This window comes from Macrotis lagotis, chromosome 7 (assembly GCF_037893015.1).
Source record: "Macrotis lagotis isolate mMagLag1 chromosome 7, bilby.v1.9.chrom.fasta, whole genome shotgun sequence".
NCBI lineage: Eukaryota > Metazoa > Chordata > Mammalia > Peramelemorphia > Peramelidae > Macrotis > Macrotis lagotis.
The window spans coordinates 13,896,732-13,918,277 of NC_133664.1; the positions used below are offsets into that span (position 1 = coordinate 13,896,732).

At 40.9% G+C, this 21,546-nt stretch overlaps 1 protein-coding gene across 1 annotated transcript in view; it reads left to right on the forward strand.

Moving 5' to 3' along the window:
- Positions 1 to 238: 238 nt before the first annotated feature.
- Positions 239 to 21,546, forward strand: part of GPNMB (glycoprotein nmb) — a 32,697-nt gene continuing 11,389 nt past the window's right edge. The window contains exons 1-6 of the mRNA XM_074195466.1: positions 239 to 387; positions 5,756 to 5,911; positions 9,154 to 9,297; positions 12,940 to 13,113; positions 17,488 to 17,646; positions 18,657 to 18,974. Coding sequence (XP_074051567.1) covers positions 324 to 387; positions 5,756 to 5,911; positions 9,154 to 9,297; positions 12,940 to 13,113; positions 17,488 to 17,646; positions 18,657 to 18,974 — 1,015 coding nt within the window. The 5' untranslated portion in view covers positions 239 to 323. The remainder of the gene's footprint in view (positions 388 to 5,755; positions 5,912 to 9,153; positions 9,298 to 12,939; positions 13,114 to 17,487; positions 17,647 to 18,656; positions 18,975 to 21,546) is intronic.

Consider the following 21,546-nt stretch of genomic DNA (forward strand, 5'->3'; position numbering starts at 1 on the left):
TCTCTTTGAGCTGTCCCATGTGCCCTTGGAAAAAGGATGGAAAACTGAGTGTCTGCCAACCAGGCTTTGAGCAGCTGAAGATTTCAACTTTTTTACTGGGCAGTTCAGGCCCTCAAGAAGTAAAGGCCCCATCCCGTCCCATGTGTGACTCAGAAGCACGAGGTCTAGGGGCTGGAGACACCAGATCAGGCTTAGCCCCATCACATGATGTGCCCCAGGCCCTCTTTAATTGAGAGGAGGAGCTGGCCCTGGGCTGGGGCCAGGAGAGTCTCCCTGCAGCTCTCCCCAAGTGGCTGGAGCTTGGCAAGAGGTGCACAGCCCCTATGGCAGGCCTGGGCTCCCTTCTGGGACTTCTTCTCCTGGCCATCTCCTTCAGTGCTGCTAAAAGTGAGTGGTTCTTTCCATTTCTCCATTTGCTTCCCAGGATCTTGGGAGGGCTGGGGGGCTGGGTGGGGGGAGCCTCTTGGAGGGGCCAGGGCCCGAGTTCCCCCAGGGGGGGCTCAGGGCTTTCCTGGGTCGGAGCTTCTCATTCTCTGCCTCATTGGAGCAGAGAGGCTTGCAGCATAATCATTTCCAATTTGTGCTTGAGGGAACGAATGTTCTAAGGGCTCTGATTCATCTCCCCGTTCTAGCCTGAGCTCCCTGAAGGCAGGAATCACATCCCTGACTCCTAACATACTGTCGGGAACACAGGAGGGACTTTGGAAGGGCTGGTTAATTGATAGGTTGCTCTAGGAAGATGCCCCCACCCCCACCCCGAGGATGCCCTTTGAGCTGTTTTTCCATTGGTGGCAAGGGAGCCAATGAAAGGGACTAGCTGGTGGTCAGCCTTGGAGGGGTAAGCATTGGGCTTGGAGACAGGGGCCTGTCACCATAGGCAACCTATGTCATCACCAGAAACCTCAGTTTCTTCATCTGTAAAATGAGCATTTGAATTGGATGATCCTCCCTTCTAGCAGCTTCCATTCTGAAAGGGAGACACTACATATAAATGCAAAAAAGCTACAAATAGAGAGGCCAGAACAACAATTAAGAAGAGAAGGCTCCCGTCTACAATCTGTGGTTCCTTTGAGCAGGTCCTGGTCAGTAGTTCGGAGATCAAGAGCCTCCCACCAAAAATACTGTTTCCCAAATGGGCCAGGATGATCCTAGCACCCCAGCTCATCTGTGTCCTCAATCTGCTCTCACTCAGAGGAGAGGTTCTGGAGGCGCATTCAGACTTTGTGCCACAGACCCTGTAGATGGGCTCCTCTCCTTTCCATGATTCTCACCCCAGAAGCCTTCACTTAAACAAGGAATATGGATTGGAAATTAAAGGACTGGCTTCAAGCTGTCAGCTCTGTCACTCACTACCTACATATCCTTAGGAAAATCAGCCTTTGGGGGCCTCAGTTTCCCCATTTGTAAAAAAGAGAGGCTTGAATGAAAATTCCTTTCAGCTCTAGACCAGGAGATGCCATGGTCTTCAAAAATGAAGGCCAAATGTCCTCCAAGACTGGCAGTCCTATGACAGAAGAGTGGAGAGCAGATGAGGTTCTGGGAAGTGATGATGAGGGAGGGAGGAGATCAGACCAGTCCCGCTGAGTTCCCATGGTCTCCTGAGCCATGAAAGCCCCTTTCTTGTGTGTGGGGCGGCTTCTGGGGCTAGGGATGGGTGGGGTGGGCAAGGAAGGCAGATGTCTGAGCCTGCCTGATCCTAGCAGGGAGGAGCTCAATGCTTCTAGCTAGGCTACAGAGCTCCAGGTGGGCCCCAGCCCCAGCCCCAGGGATGAGCTGGGGCCTGGTGGGGGCGAAGCTGCCCCTGGAGCCATAACCCAGAGTGTGAGACTGAGAAAGGGATGGGCGGGCACAGTCCTTCCCTGGGCGTGGGCAGGGGATGCTCTCCCCAGTCTTTCTACTTGTCTGCTGGAACTAGACCTGGCCTGGGGATGACTCTGGGACTTGCTGGCTTGAGATCTGAGATGGATGAAATCTGGAGTTGAGGTGTTTGTTGAGGGGTGGGCAGAGAAGCAGCGTCCCAGAGAATGACAAGTAGGCAGAGACCCTTTGGGAGGCTTCACCAGCCCTTTAAACCTTTGTATCTCATTCTTAGGGTACACTTGTCATCAAAAAGCCTGGCTTCTGGGGCGGCTAGGTGGTGCAGTGGATAGAGCACCAGCCCTGGAGTCAGGAGTACCGAGTTCAAATCCGACCTCAGACACTTAATAATGACCTAGCTGCGTGGCCTTGGGCAAGTCACTTAACCTCATTGCCTTGCAAAAACCTAAAAAAAAAAAGCCTGGCTTCAGACTCTGCCTTTAATAATAACAAAATAATAGCTAACATTTATACAGTGCCTATTATGCTTTAGGTACTATGCTATGCTCTTTAAAATTATTGTATCATGTGATCCTCACAACCCTGGGAGGTAGGTGCAATTCACCTCATTTTACAGATGAGGAAACTGAGGCAAACTAGGGTTAAGTGACTTGCCCAGGGTCACAAGCTAGTGAAAAACTCAGAACAATACAGGCTATGATGGAAATGGAATACTTCATACGGGCATGTCCATACGAATATGTCCATATGGACAATGGAAAGTCAAGAATCTGAAGTCCAAGGCCCTGGATTCAAAGCTCTTCTTCACTACTTCCTGGCTAAGCCCCCAAGGGAGCTGCATTGAAGCTCTCTGAGCTTCAGTCTTCTCCACTGTCAAATGAGAGGACTCACCCGCATCACCTCCAACGCCCCTCCTGGCTCCTATTAAGCCCCTTGCAGTCCTCTCGGAATCCATCCATCAAAATACAATCTAATGGACAAGCTCCGTCCCAGTGGCCTGATAAGGAAATGGAATTTCCTCCTCTGGAGCAGTGGGGACCACAAGGAGGGACCAAGGTGTTGTTGTTCAGTCATTTTGGACTCTCCATTAGGCCCATTTGGGGTTTTCTTGGCAAAGATACTGGAGTGGTTTGCCATGTCCTTCTGCAGTTCATTTTACAGATGAGGGAACTGAATCAGACAGAGTTCCAGTGACTTGCCCAGGGTCACATAGCTAGTGACATGAACCTGAATTTGAACTCAAGCTTTATTGACACCAGACTTTATCCACTGCTACACCACCTAGCTGTCAGAGGAAGAAGGTATACACTTTCAAATACGCTGGTTATGGCAGCTGAATGCTTCAATTTAATTTTTATTCTTTGGGCCCAAGGTAAGGGAGACTTAAGAGGAAAGGAACAAAGTTTGTTCTTCATTCTTTTTTTTTTAGGTTTTTGCAAGGCAAATAGGGTTAAATGACTTGCCCAAGGCCACACGACTAGGTAATTATGAAGTGTCTGAGGCTGGATTTGAACTCAGGTCCTCCTGACTCCAGGGCCAGTCCTCTATCCACTGCGCCACCTGGCTGCTCTGTCCTTCATTCTTGAAGACCATGACGTCAGGGAGGTGATGCTAGGAGAAGCACTTGAATGGGGGGGGGGGGGGGGGCGGGGAGCTGTACTAAGTCATCAGCCTCATTTTCTCCTCCAGAGCCATCTGGGGCCATTGGCCAGGATTGACTGGAGATGGCCCTGGTTGAGGCAGTCAGGGTGAAGTGACTTGCCCAAGGTCACACAGCTAGTAAGTGCCCGAGGTTGGATTTAAATTCCTGTTCTCCTGATTCCAAGACCAGTGCTCTGCCTACTGTCACTACGCCAGCTGTCCAAGAGGACCAAACCAAACCTTTTTATGAAGCTGTCCCCCAGCCCAAGTGGCTGGCCCAGTGGCTAGCAAACTGGCCTGGAAGTAGTGAGACTTGAATTCAAATCCAACCTCGGACACTTACTAGTTGTGGGACCCTTACTCTTTGTCTGCCTCAGTTTCCGCAAATGTAAAATGGAGATCATAAAAGGGCCACCCTCCCAGGGTTGTTGTGAAGCTCTAATGAAACGATCATGGCAAAGTCCCAAGCGTGCTACCTAGCACATAGTAGGCTAAGTGCTAACCATTATTCTCTATGCTATGTATTATATATCATTAGATCTGTATGGTATATTGTCTCTATTATATACCACATGCTATATATTACGGTCATATATCATTAGATGCACACTGTTCATTATCATGATATTAACCAGAAGTGCGAACTATTATTATCATAACCCACAGAGACAATTTGAACTAAGCTCCTTTGAGCCCAAATCCATGCTTTTCATTACACCAACCTCTCCTTGCTGGTTGCAGCGCAGGATTTGTACAGGTCCTTCTCAATCATTGCCATTTCTTTTCAACTCATCGTTTCTGAGAGCGGGTTTTTGTGAAGAATAATTTCTAAGTGTATAATTCAGAAACAAAACAACTAGCAAAAAATGTTTTTTCTTTTACAAACATCAGCAGTTTCCCCGACCACGGTCCCTTTCCCAAGAGTCAGATCCCTACAAACTGTAGGCCCCTGGAGGGTCAGACCTGCTGGCACACTTGCTAGGCAGTCACTAATTGTCTGTGGAATCTAATGGATTTAAACAGATTCTGCTTGGTTTTTTTTTTAATTTTTAAAAAGATTTCCACCCTGGCTCTATTTGGTATAGGACAGATAACTAGATTGTTTAGTAATGACTCTTCGAATGCGGGTTGGTCAGTGACACTCCCCGACTCACTAAACTGCTGTAGTTCCCTATTAGCCTAGAATAAAATCTGTCTCTTTTGGTCATCTCAAGTCCTTCAGGACCTGACTCTACCTCTGCCTTCAGGCTCCTTTCACTCCCCTTTCAAACACCCTATGATTAGCCATATTGGCCTTCTTGCTGGTTCACCCATATGTTGCTCCATCTTCCTTCTCTCCCTTTGCACAGGATGGGTCCATGCCTAAGTCTGTCCTTTCTTCTACCCCTGAGAATCCTTTTCTTTTTCCTCAAAGACCTCACCCAAGGGTCATTTCAATAGGAAGCCTGTCCTGATCTCCTCAGTCCTTAGTCTTTCTCCTTGAAATTATTTATCATACTACAGGTAATCAGAAGAATAATGAGCTACCAGACAGGGTCCCTCCCATAGAGTGTGAATCTGGGTGAGGCCCCATGCTGAAGGACGTACTCTCCCAGCAACTCCTTTGGATTTCCTCTCCCCATCCTCATGACTTGGGGCTATGTCAAAGCAACTGGTAGCTGCTCCAGGAAGATCTGCCTGTAGAAGGCATACCAGGGCAGCAGATAAAGGCATATTCTCTGACCATGTCAGTTATGCCTCAGTTTCTTTTTGTAATCTAATTCAATACATACTTTAGTGTCTTGGGGATACCATGGTGCTGGACCTGGAATCAGGAAGACCTGAGCTCAAATCCTCCTCGGACCTTTTCCAGATGGGCAAATCACTCAACTTCTTGCCTGCCTTAATTTCCTTATTTGGAAATTCCTATTGTTGTGAGACCAAATGATATAATAGTTGCAAAATGCTTTTCAAATCTAAAAATATGAGCAATAGTTAGCTATAAAATGGAATCTCCTAGAAAGGCAAGGAGGAGTTCATTTTTATTTTATCTTCTCCCCAGAGTCTAGCACAGTGTTTGGAACCCAGCGAGTCACTGCATAACTCTTATTGACTGATTAATTGACTTAAGTAATAGTAAACTATTATTCCTCTATTTGCCTGATAATCCAGGTCATCCATGGGTGAATCTATTCTTTACAGAAAAGGCAAAAGTGGTTTTCAATGTGTCTTATATTCATATAAGAATTTCCTTTGTGGACCCTAGAGGTGGGATGGAGACCAACGGCCTCCTCTGTTCTTCCCTATCGTATTTTAGGATTCCGAGATGTGGTGGGCCACCGAGGAGCTGCTGCCCCTGGCCATGGTCACCAGGAACCACTCCACGGCTGGTCTCCTGACCAGAACTCATGGAATGAAAACCTCTACCCTGTCTGGAAAGACGGGGACCCCCGGTGGAAAAACTGCTGGAAAGGTAATGAGGAGACCACCACACCCACAGGTTCCAGGAAAATAAAAAGAAGTTTGTGTGTTCTGGTTTTGCTGCTGCTATGGTCACCCAAATGGCTTTTGTGTGTGTGACGGAACTATAATCACTGACCAGTAGTAGCCAGAGCTTACAGGCTTTCCGCTCAGAAACATAATAGCTGTTATTATAATGTAATATAATATGATACAAAATGATATTGTATTATTACTGTTATTTTGCATGTGACAGTCATAGTCACGTACCCGTAGTAGCCGGATTTCGCAGGACATGTTTTCTGTTCAGCAATAATGATCACAATAATAATGATGATAATTGGGATCTAATAAAATATTGCTTTGCATATGAAAGCTGTAATCACATTTCAGTATTACCTGGATTTTGCCAGACTTTGCATCGTGCTCAGCAGAAACGATAGCCGATAGGATAGGGTGGGCCGTTCCGCTATATTATACCCTACTGTATTAGATCATCTTTCTTATGGTTATTTTCAGTATGGCTGAGACGTGATTACAGACCAGTATTGCCTGGGTTTTACAGGGCTTGGCTTCCTGTTCAGTAACAATAGCAGCCACAACGATCATACTAGAATCAATTCTTATTTTGCCCATGGTACAGTCATAATAAAATGCTAACATCACCTGAATTTTGCAGGACTTTGTTTTCGGCTTAATAGGAAAAATAAATATCATCTGGCATATGACAGAACTGAAATTAAATGCTAGCATCACCTGGGTTTTGCAGGACTTTGCTTTCTACTTAGAAAAAAAATATGAAATATCATTATTCTCTAATGCAACAGAACACATTAACAAAAAGCAGTATAACGTAATATTATATAATATTATTGTTGCTATTTTGCACAAGACATAACTGTAATTACCTACCATTATTGTTTGGATTTTGCAAATTATCTGCTTTATTATCTGCTTAGCAAACATAGCAAATATCATTGTGCAATGTAATAAAAGACATTAAAATATGATGTAATAGTATAGCATTATTTTTTATATGATATGGCTATAAGTACATGCCAACATCGCCTATATTTTACAGGACGTTCCTTTTTGCTCAATAGTAGTAGTAGTAATAATAATAATAGCATTGTTATTAATAACAAAATATAGCTTTGCTCATAACAGGTATCATTGCACATAGTATTACCTGAATTTTGTAAGATGTTGCTTTCTGTTTAATAATAACATTAATACTAATAATGCCAGGTGATAGTAATAATATTAATAACAGAAATACTATTTTGCATAAAGCAGACCTGTAATCCCATACCAATAGTCTCTCAATTTTGCTCAATTCCCTCAATTGTCCTCAAAAAATTATAATTTTATATAATGTGATTGTTGTCAGTTTGCAATATCACCTGGATTTTGCAGAACTGATTTTTACTCAAAAGTAGTAATAATAAACATTGTTCTTAATAATAAAATATTAATTTGCCTATGACAAATAGTATTGCATACTTCTTTGTTTGATGTTGCTTTCTGTTTAATAATTATAACATTAATACTAATCACTCTGGTTGATCTTAATAATACTAATAACAGAAAGACTATTTTCCATAAAACAGACCTGTAATCCCATACCAGTATTATCTGAGTTTTGCAGGACATTGCTTTCTCCTCAGCAAAAATAATAATTTTATATAATATTATTGTGGTCTTTTTGCATGATCGTACATGCCAATATTTCTGAATTTTGCAGGACTTTCCTTTTTGTTCAATAGTGGTATTATTATTAATAATAATAATAATAATAATAAAATATTACTTTGCCTATGACAGAGCTGTAATTATCTACAGTGTTACCGGAATTTTGCAGGGTGTTACTTTCTGCTTAATAATAGTAATATTAATGCTAATAATGCTGGTTGATATGAATAATATTAATAACGGTAATACTCTTTTGCACTTAACAGACCTGTCATCATGGGACATTGAGTTTCGCAGGACATTGCTTTCTCCGCAGCAAAGACAATAATTTTATAATTGTATATATTTTCATATACTATCATATATTATTGTCATTTTGCATGAGTGAGCTGAAATTACATGCCAATATTACCTGGATTTTGTAGGACTTTGCCTTTTGCTTAATAATAATAATGATGATGATGACATCGTCATTAATAACAAAATATTTACTTTCCCAATGACAGAGGTGTCATTCTATATAGTATTTTTCAGGACATTGATTTCTACTTAATAATAGCAATAGCCAGAGTAATAATGCTGGTTGATAAGAATAATATTAATAACAGAAATACTATTTTGCATATAACAGACTTGTTATTAATACCAGTATTACCTGAATTTTGCAGAACTTTGCTTTCTCTTCAGCAAATTTATAATTAAATTATAATTATAAAAAATTATAATTTTATAAATGTTTATAATATGATTGTTGTCATTTTCCATGCCAGAACTGTAATTGCATAGCAATATTATTTGGATTTTGCAAGACTTTGCTTTTTCCTCAGCAAAAATAATAACTGTTATTCTTATTTTATAATATTTTGTAAATCCCCTCAGAAATCATAGCTTGCTTTAGTTAAAAAGAAGCCAATTGTCTAAGCCCCAGCTCTTGAGTTCTTTCTTTGGAGATCCTCCACCAAACCCTCTCCCCCCCCAAGCCCCTACCACCACTATGAGGGATGATCTCTGGAAAGTCAGTTTTGCAAACCGACAGTTCTGGGAGTAAATGGAGAAGAGACTGTGCCCAAAGGCTGAACAGTAGGAGGGTGGCTTCAGACAGTCCCTATCCCTTTACCCCCAAGGGTTTCCCAGAAGTGACCTAGTTCATGTGGATGGCAAAAGGAAACCCTGGTCTGAAACTTCTCAACTGATGAATTCTCCAAGCAATGGTAAAGATGTGTGGAGTTTATAATAAACAATGAGTTGAAATGCAGATGGCACAGAAGCCATCTGCCAAGAAGTCCAAAAGCCCTAGGTTCCAGTCTCTCCTCTGCCATGTGCTGGCTGAGTGATTCCAATCAGACCATGTTACCCCACAGAGCCCCTGACTCCCTGAGACTAGCAAGGACAAAGAGATGCTCCCCTACCTTGGGATATGGAGTGCTCTCATTTGCAGGTTCCCCCTAAGTAATCCATTCCCTAGCCTCACATTGAACATTATGGGATCACTCCCAGAGGAAAGGACCAGGTCGTGTTGGGCCAGCACCCTCAAACTTTCCACACTTTCTTTTCCTTCCTCAGGAGGACAGGTGCGGGCCATCCTGACTAGTGACTCCCCAGCCTTGGTGGGATCCAGTATCACCTTTGTCGTGAGCCTGGTGTTCCCCAGATGTCAAAAGGAAGACGAGAGTGGCAACATCATCTACGACCGGAGCTGCAAGAATGGTAAGAGGTGTCCACCTCAGAAAGAGCCCTAACTCTGTAGTCACAAGATCTGGGTTCAAATTTTGGCTCTACCCCTTGGCCTCAGGGATTAGCTTTAGAGCTGGAAGGGGCCTCAGTTTTTACAGGTGAGAAAACTGAGACCAGTGAAGGTTTACTAGGAATCACAAGGTTACCCAGGGCCTAAAGGTGAAAGGCGGTTCTTTGTCCCCCCCGGGCTCTGCCCAGAACCAGCCTCCCTCTCTGTAAAAGACGAGGTTGGGCCAGGGGCTCTTCAGGTCCCTCCTCTACTTGCATATTTCATCTCTAAGCTTTTCCCAGCCCTAAATTCCAACAGAATGGCACTCTCCCAGCCATCCTAACTTCATCCAACTACTAAGTGAGGGTGGCCCCTGGGGGAAAAAAATCAAACTATCTCAGCCTTGGAGATTTGGAGAGATTTGCAGTTTGGGGCTGGAATGCACAGCTAACCATTCCCCAACTAAGTGACAGTGGGATGCCCGCTTGGCCCCATCTAGTTTCCTCTTTTGAAGAGAGAGAGAGAGACAGAGAGACAGAGAGAGGGACAGAGAGACAGAGACAGACAGAGAGAGACAGAGAGATCACAGAGAGACAGAGGCAGGGAGAGTGTTCCTCTAAGAGGGATCTGGGTGAGCAGAACCGTCTCACAAAGGCCGCATTGTCAGATAAAGGCTTTTCCTGAAGCTCAAGTGGAACTCTCCAGACTGGTTCTCAACAGGCTTTTTGTGCTGGGACGCTGAGCTCTTTGGCCTATTCAGAAAGCAGACAATTTGACAGATGGGTCCAATGATTTTCATTTCCATAACTTTAGCACCTACTATGTGCCTACACCAGTTAGGGCTCCTGACATTTGTGTCATTTTCAGATTATTTAAATCAACTCGCTTACCGCCTCGAATCTGTTGTCTTTCATGGCAAATGGGATGAGCCCAGTTACTATTGTTAGACTACCAATAATAATAATAATAATAACAACGGTGCTGCAGTCTCATAATAAACATGATCGTAGCGACAGTTCCAATAATGCGCTGTAGTAATAATAACGGACCGTTATCATCACCAGGGTGGTAATAATAATAGCAATAGTTAAAATAATCAATAGTAGTCGTAATAGCAGGAGGGGTGATCACAGCAATCAGAGTAGTAATAATGGTGATAATAGTCCAAAGAGTAGTTGTAGTAATCAGAGGAGGAGCAATAATGATGGTCGTAGTTAAAATAATCAGTAAAAATAGTAGGAGTGGCGGTTATAATAATCAGAATAGTAGCAACAATAATAGTAGTTATAACCCTCAGAAGAGTAGCTGCAATAATCAGAGTCATAGTAATAAAAATTGTCATCATCAAAATAATCAGTAGTAGCACGTTATAGTCATCAGCATGGTAATAATAGTAATAGTTAAAATAATTAATAGCGGTAATAAAATAGTTAGGAGTAGGGATTTTAATCATCAGAATAGTAGTAGTAGTAATAGTAATAATAATGATAGCTATAATAATCAGAAGAGTGGTAGTAATAATAATAGTCATTGCCAAAATAATCAGTAGTAGTAATAATAGCGGTAGTGATTATAATAATCAAAATTGTAATAATAATAATAATAATAAAAGTTTTAATAATCAGAAGAGTGGTTGTAATAATCAGAGGGGTAGTCATAAAAATTGTCTAAATAATCAGTAGTAAGTTACACTTATCAGAATGGCAATCATAATAGTAATAACTAAAATAATTAGTAGTAGTAATAATAATAGGAGTAGGGATTTTAATCACCAGAATATTAGTAATCATAATAATAATTATTATTATACTAATCAGAAGAGAGTGGTTGTAATAATCAGAGGAGTAGTCATAAAAATTGTCATCGTCAAAATAATCAGTAATAGTAGCAATAATAGTAGGACTAGTGATTATAATCATCAGAATAATATTCACATATTATAATATTATAATTCATCATAATAATAGTTGTTACATCAGAATCATCAGAATAGTAGTAATAATAATGGTAGTATAATAATTAGAGGAATAATAATAGTAATAATTGAATTAATATTATAATAAGATTATGGGTGGTAATAATAATATCAGAATAACTACTACTAATAATAGTAGTAGTTATAATCAGAGTAGGAGTAACAATAAAAATACTAGTAGTAATACTAGAATAGATAGCTGGTAAAATACAGATCTAATTAATGAACCTATTTAATCAAAGAACATTTATAAAATAGAATAAGAATTTCTGGTCTGAACCTGTGATTTTTATCCTCGTGGGAGAGCCTGGGATGGAAAATTTCTGCCCTGCTGTAGGTCAGCAACTGTCTCTAACTTATAGTCTTAGAGGGTTGCGTGGGGGCCCCGAGAGGTTAAGTGGCTTGCCCGGGGGTCACCCAGCCAGTCTAGGACGTGTCAGAGACAGGGCTCCATTGAAGACGTCTTTCAGACTCAAAACTACTTCTTTTTTGCGTGTTAGCATCAATACAGAAAAAGGAATCTTCTTAAGTGATGCTGTTAAGATGACATATTCCCTAAACCAGGGTATAATTAATCAACTTCTTTAGTTAATCAAAGAAAGCTTGCAAAAAAAGGAAATTGGCAGGACCAGTTTGGGAATTCCATTCTTTCTAGTACCTCACTCCGACTTTGTCCATTCCAGTGAATTTTTCCCCTTCTCGAAATGAAAACCCAGACTGGTTGTTGTTGAAAAGTGTTTGGAATTTCCTAAGATTCTTCTCTCTTTTAAAAAAAAAAACCCCAAAACAACCAATAAGCACAATGGCACCACATAGTTTATTGCTTCTAAGTAACATATTTCAAGAAGAGATTATATTAACTGAAAATAACTGGCTATTCATTGATGTCAAGAATGTGGAGTAGAAAAGCCTTGAATATAGAATTTAAGATTTAAGAGAACCATTGAAAAATAGAAAAATATCCTTTTTACTACTCTTTGATAAAAACAACAATAAAGAATAATCCGTGACCATGTCCCAATTAGGCCCGGGTCCTAAGAGATGGCTCTATTCTTCAAGATGAGAGTCTTTGCTTACAATCTCCACAATTAGATGTGCGACTTAATTAGCCCACATTTAGGGGCCCTCATTATTCATTTAGTTTTATAAATAGACTTAAGTCTTCTGGCTAATGAGGCCCGGCCACTGGATCGGGCTCTGAGTTGGAAGTCAGAGGAGAGCTCGGCCATTTGGTATTTTTAGTGGGATAATGATCTCGGAAGATGGGCAAGGAAGAATGCAGCAGGGGCCATTGTGAGCCTGCTTTTGCTCCACTGTCTGGATTTCAAGTCTAGCTCAACTAACTAGTTCTCAAACCAGGCTCCTGTCAGTAATTTCATACATGCAAAAGAGTCCTTGTGATTTTTTTTTTAAACAAAACTTCTCATGAAAAAACCATCAGTTGGATTTGAATGGGCTGGTGATTTGAGAACCAATCAGTAGATAAGTGCCACATTAGGTAATTAGCCTGAGCCCAGCCGGAATTATAGGTTTTCAACTGCCCTTCTATATTTATAATGGAATGGGGGTGGGGGGACCCTACTGTCAGCTCCCATCTCCCTCCATTCTCCCCCTCCCATGTGGATTTTGACCCGTTCTTTTCTGTGTGTAGGCACTGCCTCATCTCCAGATTCTTATGTGTATAACTGGACCATGTGGACAGAGGAAAGAGACTGGGGAAAGTGCCCAAACCGAAGTGCCCATCATGTGTTTCCAGATGGGAAGCCCTTTCCTTGTCATCCTGGATGGAAGAGGAAGAATTTTGTTTACGTTTTTCATACACTTGGTTGGTATTTCATCAGATCTTTTTTTTCCTATTCCCTTAGCTAGCCCTAGAGGGATTCAAGCAGACCTGGGTTCAAACACTTACCATTGGGTTCTTCCCAACAAGTAACTTCACTTTTCGGAGCTTCAATTTCCCCATCTGTAAATGAGGTCACTGAGGTCCTTCTAACTCTCAGTCTACCGTTCCATCCTTTGTATGACCTGTGCATGGAGATTCATTAGTATCTACTAAATGAGCTATCTTGTGAGACATAACAACGGAAATAATCCTCAGCTCTCAGGCCTGGAGCCAGAAGGCTCCGTGAGAGAATAGTGAATTTAACCCTCTCCTTTTAAAGAGGAGAATGGAAAGTGCTTTGCAAACTTTAAAATAGTCTTCACATATTGTTATTGTTATTATTGGGTTAGGCATTTTGGTTTCCTTATGCTCTGCTAGTAAGAAAGGAAGAATTGCTTGCATCCAGGAGGTGCCAATAGCAACTCTGTTGAATTCTTTAAGCTTTGGAAGGAAGGATGCAACACATCAGTCTGAGTCCCAGAGACCCACAAGCTGTGGGTGGCCAAGTTCCATTGATGATGATCTCCAGATCTCCAGATTATCTCCAAACCCCCCTTCCAGAGTCAACTTTCCCCAACTCTGACTGACCTGTTCATCCTCACATCTCATTCAGGCTTGTACTTTGGGGTAAATGGTATCCTCCTGTCCTTTTGAGATTTCAGTTAGAGTTGGCCATATTTCCTTTGGCTACCATCAACACCAATGAGATGGTAACTACATGATGGGTTAAGTGGTCTAGTGCTGGGAATATGATCATTATTTGTAACGTGGAGTCTCTCCTCAGGAGATTTATGTTTTCCACTTCATTTTGATCAATAGGCATTTTATTCTCCAGAGTCCCCTCCATTAGAAATCCGAGGATTTCATTTGATCCCCCTCATCCACCCATCCCAGCAGTATCCCTACTCACTCATAAAAATAGAATGGAAGGAAGCTGGAATTTGGAATAAGAAGATTCCACCTGCAGGTTCAGTGACAATGTCTCTGACTTAACTTTGCTGTGTTCTTGGGAGGGGCCAGCTAGAACGTATACAGAGTTCTTTGTAATTGGAAAGTCTTTTGGAAAATGAGTGATTATTATGACTAGTCTCATAAAAGCCATGGATAAGTTAGAGACTGCCAGTGTTATCCTGTAATCCACTTCTCATTTTATCCAAACCCAGGGAGACTCCCAAAGAAATCTGTGATTCATTTTGCTGTTCAGTTACTGCAGGCATGTCTGACTCTCTTGACCCCATTTGGGGTTTTCTTGGCAAAGATACTAGAGTGGTTTGGTGTTTCCTTCTCCAGTTTATTTTACAGATGAGGAAACTGAGGCAAATAAGGTGAAGTGACTTGCTCAGGGTCACACAACTAGTAAGTGTCTGGGACCAGATTTGAATTCAGGAAGACCTTCCTGATTTTGGGTCCCTGGGGTCCACTAACACCACCGAGTTGAGCCTTAAATGTGAAAACAAAAAAAAAGTACAGGATAGCCTCTTACTTATGAAGTCAAGGATACATTCTTCCCATTCGCACTACCATTCCCAAATAAATCTGATTGCTTTTTTTTTTGGATTTCAACCATAGTTCTTTCTGGATAGAGTCCCCTCTCTGTCCCTTGAATAAAAGAAAAACTGTTAAGTAAAAACACCTATTCCTGTCACCTGCTCTAACAATAGGTTACAATCTTGTACCCTAATAATCCCCCACCTTTCTGAAAAGAGGAAGTTGGTGTAATAACAGTTCCCATTTATCTATGTGACTTTAAGAGTTGCAAAACAAATCATTTGAGTCTCACAATAACCAGGAAATAGGTGTTGTTATCCCATTTAATAGATGAGAAAACTGAAACAACAAAAAAAAAAGGTTGAATGATTTGCCCAGGGTCACATAACTAGTGTCTGAAGGCAGATTTGAACCCAGACCTTCCAGTACTCTATTATTCCACTTCTTTCTGTTTCATTGGGGCAAACAGGGCACTCAACTCAGGAAGACCTCAATTCAAATTCAACCCCAAACACATAGATGTTGTGTTACAAGTCACTTAACTTCTGTCTGCCTCAGTTTATTCATCTGTGAAATAAGTATTATGGTAGTATCTGCCTCTCAGAGTTGTTGTGAAGTTCAAATGAGTTATTTGCAAACTGTTTAGCAGTCACTGGCACACTGTAAGAGCTATGTGAGTGTTAGCCTTGATTATTATCATTATTAGTCTCTTCTATGAGACTATTATTTGTTTTTTAACTACTCTTCATTGATGCCCTTTTCTTTGTACACCGTTATTCATTTCTCCCCATTTACTCCATTCTGCATCAGTCTGGACAAATCTTCCCCTTATTTCTCTGAATTTCTGATAGTTCTGATTTCTTCATGTACCATAGTATTCCTTTATGTTCCTATAACACCATTCACTCAACCATTTTCCAAATCTTTGGAGCCTCCGTGCCTAACATTCATAAATGCTTAGTAACTGTTGAATTGAGTTGTTTGGCAACTACTTTGTTTACAATTTTTTTTGTCACCGTTAAAGATCCTGATAGCGATATTTTAGTAAACATATATTAGATCTTTATTTTGGTCTTTGACCTCTTTGAGGAATGTGCCCTATAGTCAGATCAAACAATTTAGTCATTTTTCTTGCATACTCCTAAATCTAGAATTGTCAGAAGAATTTACAGCTCTATTGCAAGCATGTCTATCTTTCCACAGACCCACTCCCCAACTCTGAATGTTCCCATCTTGTGTTATTGTGATTAATTCATAGGCTGGAAGGTAAATCCACATAGTTATTTTAAATTGCATTATCTTATCTGTGACATGAAACAATTCCACAGGGTCACCTGTAGTTTGCAGTTCTTTTGAAAACTGTTCATATCTTTTGACTACTAATTTATTGGGAAATGACTGTTGAACTTTTTGAAAATCAATTCTCTGTGTATATTAGACAGATTTTATCAGTAATGTTTGATGAAATGAATTTTCATGTCACATTTTCTCTTCTTATTCAATATTCAATCATTTTGTTCAGAGAAAAGCTTCTGAAATTTTATGTAATCAAAATTGTCAATTTTGTGTTCTAGGATCATTTCTGTCTTATTTGGTTAAGAATTCTTCCTCTAGGGGCTGCTAGGTGTTGCAGTGGATAGAGCACTCGCCTTGGAGTTCCAATGCGACCTCAGACACTTAATAATGACCTAGCTGTGTGACATTGGGAAAGCCACTTAACCTCCATTGCCTTGCAAAAAAAAAAAAAAAGAATTCTTCCTCTAGGGGAGGCTAGGTTGCACAGTGGATAGAGCACTGGCCCTGGAGTCAGGAGGACCTGAGTTCAAATCCAGCCTCAGACACTTGATAATTACCTAGCTGTGTGACCTGGGGCAAGCCACTTAACCCCATTGCCTTGCAAAAAAAAACCTTAAAAAACAAAAGAAAAAGAAAAAAAGAATTCTTCCTCTACCCATAGATGTGAAAAGTAGCTCCTTCCATTTTCCTCATTTTTTTTAAAATAATGTTTTAGGTTCAAGCTGCATATTTATTTAGAGTTTGTTGTGGCATATGGTATAAGACTCTGGTCTAAATCTTATTAATGCCAAACTGTTATCCAGCTTTCCCAACAGTGCTTGTAAACTAAGGAGTCTTTTCTCCAGTAATTTGTGTTTCTGGGTTTATTTCCTCTCTTCCCCTTCTGGTTCCAACCCCCCCCCCCCCAAGGAGACCAGAGACTGACACTGTTCCCTAGATCCATTGAATTTCTTATTTAGGCCTTAATTTTTACATAAATTTTCCTTTTGAGACCAATGAATGGCCTCTATTCAAGTTTGGAGTGTGATAAAACTGGGTTCCTATTTGGCTGAATAGTAGTCTGGAATGGAACTATTGTTGAATTTTATATGGATATATTTAAGGTGTATCCTATCTAAAATAGGGATTGAGTTGTATTGTATTGCATTGTTTTGTATTGTATTGTTTTGTATTGTATTGTATTGTATTGTATTGTAATAGAGTTGTATTCCTGGTTCAACAGTTCTATCAATAGCAATAGTTAGAACAAGGAGCAATGAATGAATTGGCAAAGAAGAAAATACTGACTTAACTAACTTCATAACAATTAGAATTACCCCAAAGTGAAATAGGCTACCACAGTAAGTAATGAACTCCCCCCCCCTTGGAGATCTTCAAGTAGAAAGAATAGCTATTTGTTAGGTGTACTACTGTGGGGAGTCTTTCTTGGGTATGGCTTGGACTACATGCTTGAGGTCCCTTCCAATTGCTTTAGCTATTCTTTCAGAACCAGACCTTCCGTAACTGGTAATTGCAATTTGCCTTTTCTCATAGACCAGTATTTCCAAAAAATTGGACGATCTTCAGCTGTAGTTTCTATAAACACAGCCAAAATGACTCTTGGTCCCCAACTCATGGAAGTGACTGTGTACAGAAGAGGATGCAGAACCTATGTCCCAGTTGCATCTACCAGGGACATATATATGGTAACAGGTAAGTGACTTAACTGTGAATTGAACATCTGGCACTCTTAATACTAGTAACATCCTCATTAGTAGTCTAAGGAATTTAGAGTTTACCAATAAGGAAGCAAATAGTCTGAGCAATGTAGACTTTTAGATGGGCTATGACACCCTTGGGTGATTTAGAGACGTTTTCTCCATTTTAACTGAATTGCAGAGAATTTCCCCCAGATTTTAAGAGCACCCTAGATGACTTCATTCATCACTCCATTCAACAGAAGCAGTCAGGCTAAGGGGAGAGATTAAGTATTAACTTGCCTCTCATAGAACTTACAACTCCATAGGGGACTAGGCCACATAGGAGTTCAATACACAGTGACTGTAGTATAGCATTTGATAGAATGGAATGGAGCAGAAGAGGCTAAAAGAGATCCAAATTCCAGTACAATATCAGAGGAAAGATCATTTCTGATTTGGGAAATCAGGCAAGGTTCCTGGGAGGAGGTGGCTTTTGATGTGAGCCTTGAAGCCTAGAAAGGATTTCAGTGGGGGTCCATAAGAGGTAGAGATGGAAGGAGGCCATGAAAAATTATGTGAATAGGTGTGACCCAAGACAGAGAAAAGGAAAAGCTATTTTTCAGTCACTTTTTTTTTTATCATGTCTGACTCTTTGTGATCCCATTTAGGGTTTTCTTGACAGAGATACTAGCATGATTTGCCATTTTCTCCTGCAGATCATTTTATAGATGAGGAAACTGAGGCAAATAGACCTTGCCCAGGGTCACACAGCTAGTAAGTGTCTGAGGCCAGATTTGAATTCAGGAAGATGAGTCTTCCTGAACTTCAAGGCCAACACTCTGTCCCCTGTACCCCTTAGCTTCCCCAAAGGAAAAAAAATGGTGGCATTTTAGTTTCTAGGAAAACTCTAGTGAATAGGAAATCCAATGTAATTTTTATATTTCATACATTGATTTAGTTTGAGCCAAATTATCATGTTTTTATTCATTTCCTTTTGTGTATGGGGTGGGGGTCTTCTTACAGATAAAATTCCTGTATTTGTGAATATATCCCAGAAGAATGATCGCAATTCATCTGATGAGATCTTCATCAAGGACCTCCCCATCCTCTTTGATGTTCACATTCACGATCCCAACCACTTTCTGAACACCTCGACAATCTCCTACAAGTGGGAGTTTGGAGACAACAGTGGCCTATTTGTTTCGAATAGTCCCATTTTTAATCATACTTACACACTCAATGGAAGCTTCATTCTTAATCTGACCGTCCAAGCTGCTGCCCCTGGACCTTGTCCTGGGCCTTTACCCTCTCCTGCAACACCTACCCCTCCTCACTTTATAGGTAAGAACCAGGCAGGTAAGTATTTTCAAAGGCACTCTTGTGATTGTCTTTCCTCCCCAGTGGAGGAAGAAGTTTCCATTCTAGTGATATGTTAAAATTGCTGATTTGAGGCAGTGACTAGAGATAATGCAATTATCCTGTAAAAATAATCAATAATTAGGGTTAGAAAGAATGAAAGGGATCACACAAGCTTGCTTTTACATGAGGAAAAAGGGTAAAGGTTCAAAGAAACTTTGTAAGCTGAGCTGTAGGGCTCCTGATCATCACACAGTCAATCCATACCCCCAAAACAAATCTCTGAAGGAGTGGCTTGGAGATCTCCAGGTAGAGGGACTCCCTCTAAGAGTTCAATGCTTAGGAAAGTCGATATTAGGATTGTCACATTGGAACAATTCTAATGATTTAACAAAGTTCTCTGATCCAGCGGCCTTAGTCACCATAGATTTAGAGCTGGAAGGGGCCAACATCCAAAGCTCTCATTTTACAAATGAGGAAATCGAGGCTAAGAGAGGTTAAGGGACTTACCCAAGGTCACTCAGCTAGTAAGTGGCTCATGCAGAATTTGAATTCAAATCTTCCTGACTCCAAGACCAGTGCTGAATCTACTGGGATGCCACCTAGCTGCTCTCCTGGCCCTTCCTATATCAATCAGCCAATTAGTCAACATCAGTAAATATTTATTTAGTTCCCCAAAATGTGCTAAGGACTATTTCAACTTCTCAGTCTCCCAACTTAAGAGAACCTTAGTCTTTGCCTCTGGTACCCATACCAAGGTAATAAACAGCCCTAACCTTTCAGAACTTAATATTTAGAATTATTAATACCCACACACTCTTACACAACTGGCTGTGCCACAAAATACAAGAGAGAGCCATAAGACATCTCCAAGATGCTGCTGTCTGAGTTCTGAGAAGGGAAAGAACGCATTTGTCTGAGGGAAAGCTATGAAAGGTTTCAAGGAGGTGACATATGGAATCTGAGTAGAATTTCAGCAGGTGAAGACATGGCTGGGTGAGAAGGGAGGACATTCTAAGAATCTGGAAGACCATAAACAAATGTCTAAGAGGGAGGAATGTTCAGCTAGGCATCAAAGAGAGAAAGTAGCCTGTTATTCTGGCAGTATGAAATGAGGCTAGCAAGCCCCTGCTAGGTGGTGCGGTGGATAAAGCACCAGCCCTGGAGTCAGGAGTACCTGGGTTCAAATCTGGTCTCAGACACTTAATAATGACCTAGCTGTGTGGCCTTGGGCAAGCCACTTAGCCCCATTAGCAAAAAACCTAATATATATATATATATATATATATATATATATATATATATAGTATATATATATATATGCAGAATGGATAAATCTTTCAGATGAAGAAACTAAACTCTAGTGATTTGCTGAGGGTCACCTAGTGAGTTAGTGGCAAAATCTGAATCAGACTAGCAAGAAGACTAGGTGAGGTCTTGGAAGACCTGAAAAAGGGGGCTAAGGCACCTGGACTTTAACCAGGTGGTAAACAGTCATCAAAGGGTTTTGAAGAAACCTTTGAAGAAAAGTGGGAGGATCAGAGCAGTATCAGTAAGATTAATCCAAAGGGGATGTCGAGTGTGGATGAGAGGCAGAAGGAGTCTGGGAGGTAGGAAGACTTTGTAAGAGATGACTGCAGGCAGGCAGGTAAGAAGGAGGGCTAGGGCTAAAGGATACTTCTTGTGCTTTAGCAGAGATTTTAAAATATTTTTGAATGTGGTCTTGCCCTGTGACTTCATCAGCATAGGTAACTCCCATTATCTCCAATTGATGATTGAGAAAGTTGCCTGGAATATTGACACCTCAAGTGGCTTACTAGTACATGTCAGACTCCCTGACTGGAAAGACATTACCCTATTTTTCCAAGTATATGAGTATTAAAATGACATTTTAAAAAAATCTATAATTCAGATTTTGCCTAGAAAAGGCCCTTCTCCTCTCCCCTTTCTTCTGGCTACCCTTTGCACTCTGGATTAAGAATTCCATTGAGATGATTCTGGTTCTCTACATTTAAATAATAATAGGTTCATGTGATAATGGTCATTCTGTGAGTCTGATTATGGGCACGGTCAACTTATTACTGAAGAGAGAAATGAATGAGGGTGTATAGTCCAGTAAACACAGGACTTGGGTTTATCATCATAACTCTACAGTTGAAGGAGACCTTAGAGATCTAGTCAAACCCTCTGGTTTTAGAAGCTGGTCTCTCACCCAGGGTTACACATATGGTAAATGACAGGAGCAGGACTGGAACCCAGGCTTGTAACCCAGTTGTTTTTTTACTATGTGCACTAGTTGTTGAAATGGGCCATACAGAACACTTTGAGCTCTTCCTCTCTTCTTTATCAATGTAAGAAAGTTGAGCCTGGAAAATAAAACTCAAGAGTAATCCCATGAAAAACACAACTACAGAGGCAGATGTGATTCCAAAGCTAGGATGATGGCGTCCTATGGTAGCTGTCGCGCTCACCTTTCTGACTGACGTGAGCGTGTCTAGAAAAGTAGCCTTTATGGGACTGGGGTGGACTGGTGTCTTATTTTCTAATGGCAAGAAAT